Source organism: Gavialis gangeticus, unplaced genomic scaffold, assembly GCF_001723915.1.
Source record: "Gavialis gangeticus isolate Ggan-Ray unplaced genomic scaffold, GavGan_comp1, whole genome shotgun sequence".
Taxonomy (NCBI): domain Eukaryota; kingdom Metazoa; phylum Chordata; order Crocodylia; family Gavialidae; genus Gavialis; species Gavialis gangeticus.
Genome location: NW_017729022.1, coordinates 71,662,154 through 71,669,211, shown reverse-complemented (window position 1 = coordinate 71,669,211; position 7,058 = coordinate 71,662,154). Strand labels below are relative to the sequence as shown.

Here is a 7,058-nt window from a genome sequence, read left to right as displayed (position 1 = left end):
TCACCCCCAATACTAGCACCCCCTCACACCCAGCTCCCCACGACCTCTGACCCCCATTCCCCACAACCTCTGCCTCCTCCCCACACTCCCTGAAGTCTCTACCTCTTCCCCTCCCCTGCTTCTCCTCTCCCCCCTTCACTTACTGTCAGACACTGCTCTGGCTCTGTTCCTCCCTGCAGCACAGCACATGGAAGCTCAGCCCTTGCTAGCCATATAATAGCCTTGGTGCTGCTCATTAGCAGGGCAGGGAATGGAGCTTCCATGTACTCCGTGCCCAGGATGGAACCCAACCTGATTCAAAGCCAAACTGAGCCTGACAATAAGTGGGGAAGAAAGGGATAGGTGGGGAGGCAGAAGCTACAGAGGGCAAGTGGAGGTGGGGGCAGGAGGCTGCTGTGGGTCTCACCCAGGCTCAGGGGCTCCAACCTGGCTCCAACATGCTGCAGTCCTGGATGCAAATGTAGATGCACCCCATGTGGCTAAATGAGATTCTGATTATTTTCTGTGTCAAAGTACTCACGGTTCTGGGGTGTACATCGGTTTGGATCCATGACGAATGTATTGTGTAGAGTGAAACACTCGGAATGCTAAACCAGCCAAGAAATCCCGAGATGACAGCAGGCCAGCAACAGGACGTAAGCGGAATCCACTGCAACCTGTAGGGAGAGAGGGAGTGAAAGATGTCACATTTAAAAGTCTGGTTTTGTTGTGATCCCAAGGAACTGGACAGTGTTTTACATCAGTTTCTCTCCTTATGTTACTTATAAGCTGGGTACCAAGGAGCAAAGAGCTTTCTGGCTATGACACCTACATGTTCACCATCTGAATATCAGATAACACCCCTGCATGCATAGAGAAGTATGACAAACTCCTTTTTTACAGTTGGAAAGGAGAGAGAGCTAGTGACTTGTGCATGGTCATGTAGACAATCTGTGAAAGACCAGGGATTTGAACCTGTACCCCTCAAATACAAAGCTAGATCTCTAACCACTGTACAACCCCGTCTCTTTCTTAATAGCAAACTTACTTTGCAAGAACTTTGAAACATCTTCAAGTTGTGGAATATTATCCTCACGGAAACCACAGTACTTTTCCAGTAATGGGAATATATGGTTGTGCTCATAGCAGGCATGGGTTGGATAAAGGGACTTTAGCTCCCGAAAGACAATGCCCCATGTTTTCTTTTCTTCCTCTGTGTAAGTCACTTCAGGTATAGGTTGTCCACTGTAAAGCAAAGGGCACTTTAGTGACGTGGAAACAAACAACATGAGAAAATGGCTTGTACCACCAGGATCTGTCCCCATTCAGAGCTGGGCAGAAATCAATGGGGTCAGTAAAATTTCCTTCTTACCTCATGCAGCAAGGTACCTTCTTACCTCATGCAGCAAGGAACACTTACCTGTGCTCAGCAAGGGGCCCCAACTCTCCTTTCACACCCATCAGTACACATCTAAAATAACCTGATGAATTCAAGTGATATACTTGGGCATCAGGACTGCAATATCTTCATGGCAGGGGCTGCCCATGTTTTTGTTCAGTGCTTGGACACCACGTAGCCTTGACCTCAGCTACAGCATTTTGGGCATATCATGGCACAAATAAGTAAATGAACTAACCAGATTTGTTTTCCAGATCATGATGGGCTTTTAACAGAATGCACTGGCTGCTATTTCTATTATTATTAATTTCCCTTTGCTGATGTGTAGAAGGATCCTGCATTTTCTGCCCATTGATTCATTAACATTCCCACTGTGGCCATGGCGCTCTCTCTTACCAGTTTAAGCTCCTTTGGGAAGTGCCTTATTATCACTCCTTAAATACAAGTGTTAAATATGATTAAAAGCCATAGGAAGAACTCCATGCCAAATGCTTCCATCAATCACATATGCACGAGGCCCATGCTGAAGTTTACAAGAGGTAAGTACCAGTGAGCAATGAATTTGGCCCAGTATTTTCTATTGCTTTGGCATTAATCTGATAAAGCCTGATTCACAAGCAATAAAGAGAAAGGCTATAGGTGAACCCATGAGCTTTTAAAAAAATCAAAGGGTTTTAAGCAACTTAATAGGGTTAACAGCACTGCTGGAATAATACTGAGGCTTTCCAAGCCCAGAGAGCCATTGTTAAACTCCCAGTGATACCCCACCACCTCCCATCCTCTCATTTTCAGTTAGGCCTGTGGGCAGCGCCTCAGCAGCTAAGTAATTTTCTGCCTGTGTGCATCAGTCTTCCTTGATCTATGGAGCTTTAAATATGGTCTTGAATTATTAAGATTGCTGGGGGAATACTGCTGTTCCTATAGCACTGACTGTTCCTAATTAATCCCTGGGCCATGCACGCAGGGCTGTGCAAGGAAGCTGGGGCTTAGAGCACTTTCAAATTTCAATTAAAAAGTCCCTGAGATCAATAATGCAGAGACAGGGAAGAGGTGAAAGAAGAGAGAGCTGACAGAAGAGGAGGAGAAGACAAGAAAGTTAAGAACACAAAGAGATGAAGGAGAAAGGTAAAATGAAAGGAGGGCAAAACACAAAGCAAAAGAGGAGGGGAAAAAAGAGAAATACAAAGGGAAAGAGAAGAAATAGCTGAAAGGCACCAGGGGGAAAAGAGTGTGATTTAATTTAATATGTTGCTATTGCACCTCTGCTTGCTGATTTTAAGGGTTAAGAACACCTTAAAATCATAGGTATCTTTAAAGACCCTGATCATCGCTCCTTTCATATGAAGTTTGAATATACAGTCACCCCCCCACACACACTTTCTACACAGCTGCCTCTGTCATTCTTTCTCGGTGCTCCCCTGCCCCTGATGGGACATCTCTGCAGGGAGGACATGGATTCTTTGTAGTGTAACTGGAAAGCTTATGGCAGAGCCAAGGGAGGTGAAAACTGTGCCTCCCCCTCTTCCAGAAGAATAAAAAAAAAGCCACATTTCTTTGACTCCTGCCATTTTCCTGTTACTGGCCTCATTGAAAAGCATGGACTTTGTGAACTCCTGATTAACTGTGAAGTGATTTTGTCTAACCCCTGATATGGACATATGTCAGAATACCCTGGTTTCATCCCTCTAACATGTTTTCAGATTTTAAAATAGCACTGTTTTATACGTTCTCAATTATATTTTTTACATAAAGTTTGGCTGAAGTGTGCCAAATTCTGCTGTCAGTTCCACAGGAAGTATACTATTTCCATATACTCCTAGAAATATAACTAAGAACAGAATCCTACCACAACCCTTTGCCCAGATGTTTCAGCAGGATTCTTTCTAACTTTTTAATTCCCTTAAAGTAATTAAACACAGTGGTTTTGTTATTCTCTGACTGCAAGCCCTTTGAGGCAGGGACCATCTTTTTGTTCTGTTAGTACTGCTCCTCACATCAGGGAGCCCTTTATAAAAAACTAACTATATGGCACCATCCTTTGAAATGGAAAGGAGTTGAGCCATTAACTTCAAGACTTGAGCCACTAGGAGTGATGTAAAGGTGTCAATAATTTGGGGGCAGGTGTTTCATTCCTTTGTATTGGACCATGATCAATGGCGAAAAAATGAAAAAGCAGAAAAGGAAAAAAAGTCCCGCCCAGGTAGACATATCTTCTTCATTTGTTAATTTTTGTGTGTGAAATGAGAACCTAAATTGCTCTGTGCAGCTGGATCGGACATGATAAAAGTGGAGTATTAAGAATTGGATTAACATCAGAACCATAAGTTATTCATTATTTTAACAGCGTGTGCAGCTTCCACTTTAATGTAAATGATAAACACTCTCCCCTCTCCTCCTGTGAAGAATACCAGAAGCTGCATTATTCAGTGCTCAGGTCTTTGTAGTAGCATCTGATACTGCTGTGTAATTAGACAACAAAGCTTAGTGGTGGTGTGTGGGTAAAGAGGGGGAGATACTCTCATTTCAATGTGCACCTTGAGCAATTTACTTTTATTTAACTGTTGTTTTGGGATAAAAGTAAGAACAGGAGGATTTAAACATATGCAAGAAAGGAAGAAACCACTGGAAAAGAAAATACCCCTGGAAAGAATTTGTTTTCCACTGACAAAGAAGCACAAGGGCAAAAAGGGAGGAATTTGCTTGTGTGACAGGTTTCTTCCCTGTCCATGCACTGCACACTCACTGTCTGTAGTTGTAGGCGATATCAGCAAACTCCTTTCTCCGGGCTCGGTACACAGGATCTTTGAAACCCTAGAAAGAAAGGATTAAAAGGCATTCCTCTCAATTAGTGGAAACAATGCAGGGCTCAGGCCCTAGCCAAGCCACCAGTAAAATCAACAGGAGCTCTGACACTGAATTCAGAGGGATCAGGAAAGTGATCTTGTACTAAAATCCATTCTGCAAGTAGGGCACATCCTGGCAAGCATGCAGGTGCAGGGGCACACATTTCCCATAGGATAAAGAGCAGGAGCACATATTTGTGCAGGTCCCAGCAGAGTCTTATCTGGGATCCTGGGGGCCTCCAAGTGCAGCAGTAGTGCTGAGCTGGCCACTTGGAGCCCAGCTAGTGGCTAGAGCATGGTTCTGGCCAGCCAGGCTCCTTTTCTGGCAGTGCACGCTGCTGCCTTGTGCGCCATGCCACTTTGTTCAGTGTGGGGGAGGGGGTTTGACACTGGGAGATCCTGGTGTCAAAAAAACCTGCTGCGCTGCATATTAGCAATGCAGAAAATTGGTGCATGTACACCACGTATGGGTTGCAATGACTCAAACTGTTTTGAATGGCTGCAAACTGCACGTGTGCATTTGTCAGGTTGTGCCCCGTATAGTCAGTCTTGGCCCCAGGGAAAGGCAAAACAGGGAAGATGGCTTCATAGAATAGAATAGTAAGACCAGAAGGGACCTGTAAGATCATCAAGTCTGGTCCCCTGCCATGGGTAGGAGGTAACTGGGTTCAAATGAGCTCAACAAGGTGCTTGTCTAGCCTCCTCTTGAACACCTCCAAGGATGGTAACTGCACCACCTCTGCTGGGAGTGTGTTCCAGATTCTAGATACCCTTACGGAAAAGTTTTTCATAGAAACATAGAAAGGGGTAAGGAAGAGGGAGGCAGCAAGTATGGACTCCAAGATCAAACCTGTTCTGATGGTAGGAAATCTTGCACTGTGGTGAGAAGTAGGCTTCTCCCTGGGCTGAAAAGCCAGATTTGCATGTTTACATCCTCCCATGCAGTAGTTTAGCTAGTGGGTTGGTAACAAGTGCAGCAGCTTAGAGAGGAAGCACAAATAGCAGCCACCCTTTCTGCTGCCCAGGGCACAGAACCTCCTTGTTCCACCTCTGCTCCCATGGAAGACATAAGGAGAGAAACACTGGGCTTCCTGCTCTGTGTGTGCTGCCATATATTCAGTTCACCAAGAAAAGACAGTTGCTCATTACCATGAGGAAGAGCGCACCCTCATTTGTGGTATCCTTACAGAATGAAGCTAAACATATGACATCTTATACAAAAATTTCTCACAAACCTTGTCTATCTCTTGAGTTCTGGGCCTCTGAACTGGGATGATTTAGTCTAGAGAAGACTGACGGGGGATTTGATAATAGTCTCCAAATACAAAAACAGTAGTTAAAAATCAATCAGTTATTCTCCATACCACAGGGGACAGGACAAGTAGCAAACGGCTGACAATGCAACAAGGAATATTTAGATTTGATATGACTGTTGTCAGTGGTAGCAAATGAAAGAACAATGACCAGTGGTCTCAAGTTGCAGCAAGGAAAGTACAGGTTGGGTATTAGGAAAAACTCTCTCAGTGGGAGGGTGGTAAAGCACTGGAACAAGTTACCTAGAGAAGTGGTGGCATTTCCACCCTTGGAAGTTTTTAAGACCCAGCTCAACAAAGCCCTAGCTGGGCTGATTTAACTCGGGATAGTCCTGCTTTGAGCAGGGAGTTGGACTAGATGACCTACTGAGGTCCCTTCCAACCCTCATTTTTTATGATTCCATGATATTAGGAACACTAAGCACCAGAGGAGGTTACTTAGAGAAGGTGTGAACTCTACCATTTTTTTTTATATATATAATGAAAGGTAGACAAACATCTGCTTGGGATGGTTTAAACAGGGATGATTGTGCCTGGAGCAAAAGTCTCTTCAGTCCTATTTTCTTCTGTTTCTATGCTTTGACCCTGTTCTTACTAGCAACCAAACTATGCCAAAAACTTGGTTTACAGAACAGTTCCACTGAACAAAGTTTCTAAAACAGTTACGGACAACTGTAGATGACACGGGGGTTTAAATTGAAGCGGTGGTTAATTAAAAACACCGCTTCAATTTAGGGCAAAGTAAACCCCCATGTCATGGACACCCATGCACTTACCTGCCTCTCTAGTGGCAGGGAGGGGAGAGTGAGTTGCCTGTGGGGTGAGCAGTCCCTGAGCTCCCGGGGTCGGGGGGAGGCTGGTGCTTCCTTCCAGGGCAGTGGCTGCCCCCCTCCAGGCAGCACCCTCCCACAGACACATGACTCAGGCAGTCCCAGGGGGCACCGCAACTAAGGAAGAAAGCACTGGGCCCCTGTGCAGCTCAGGCAGGCAAGCGTGCTCCAGGGAAGAGGGAAGAAAAAAGATCAGGCTCGCCACTTTTTTTTTTCCTTCAGTGCAGCCTGCCTTCCTGGGCTACTGCCGGGCTACCTGCTGGGGCTGTCTGCACAGCTCCTGAGCTGCACAGAGCCCGGTGATTGCCTCTGCAGCTGTAAGGTAGCAAACTAAAACTCTGCAGAGGTGTTTTAGTTTGCTGCGCCCCAAATTCATTTAAGGTGCATTATGCCACCGAATTTGCTACAGCAGCTGCAATTAACACGTAATAGGCCACCAAATTTGCAAACTTGTGCACGCAGCAACACCATTAAAGCTGTGCAAAAGGGCATTTAACCTGTTTTAATGTGTTGTTTACAAAGTCTGACTGGTCAGTAAGGGTGCTTGTATACAATGACAGGGTTTTAGTCCTCAAGGTTTTATTCTATGCCCCTAAATTGAAATGGTGGGTGTTTAATTGAAATCCACCACTTCCATTTTTTGGTCATGTTATGGCAAGGGGCCCGATCCTTTTTTTTTTTTTTTTTTTTTTTT

At 44.9% G+C, this 7,058-nt stretch overlaps 1 protein-coding gene across 1 annotated transcript in view; it reads right to left on the bottom strand.

Moving 5' to 3' along the window:
- PAH (phenylalanine hydroxylase) overlaps positions 1 to 7,058 on the bottom strand; it is a 92,219-nt gene that overhangs the window by 16,756 nt on the left and 68,405 nt on the right. Inside the window, exons 5-7 of the mRNA XM_019515360.1 lie at positions 4,122 to 4,189; positions 1,028 to 1,224; positions 521 to 656 (exon numbers count right to left, since the gene is read on the bottom strand). Coding sequence (XP_019370905.1) covers positions 521 to 656; positions 1,028 to 1,224; positions 4,122 to 4,189 — 401 coding nt within the window. The remainder of the gene's footprint in view (positions 1 to 520; positions 657 to 1,027; positions 1,225 to 4,121; positions 4,190 to 7,058) is intronic.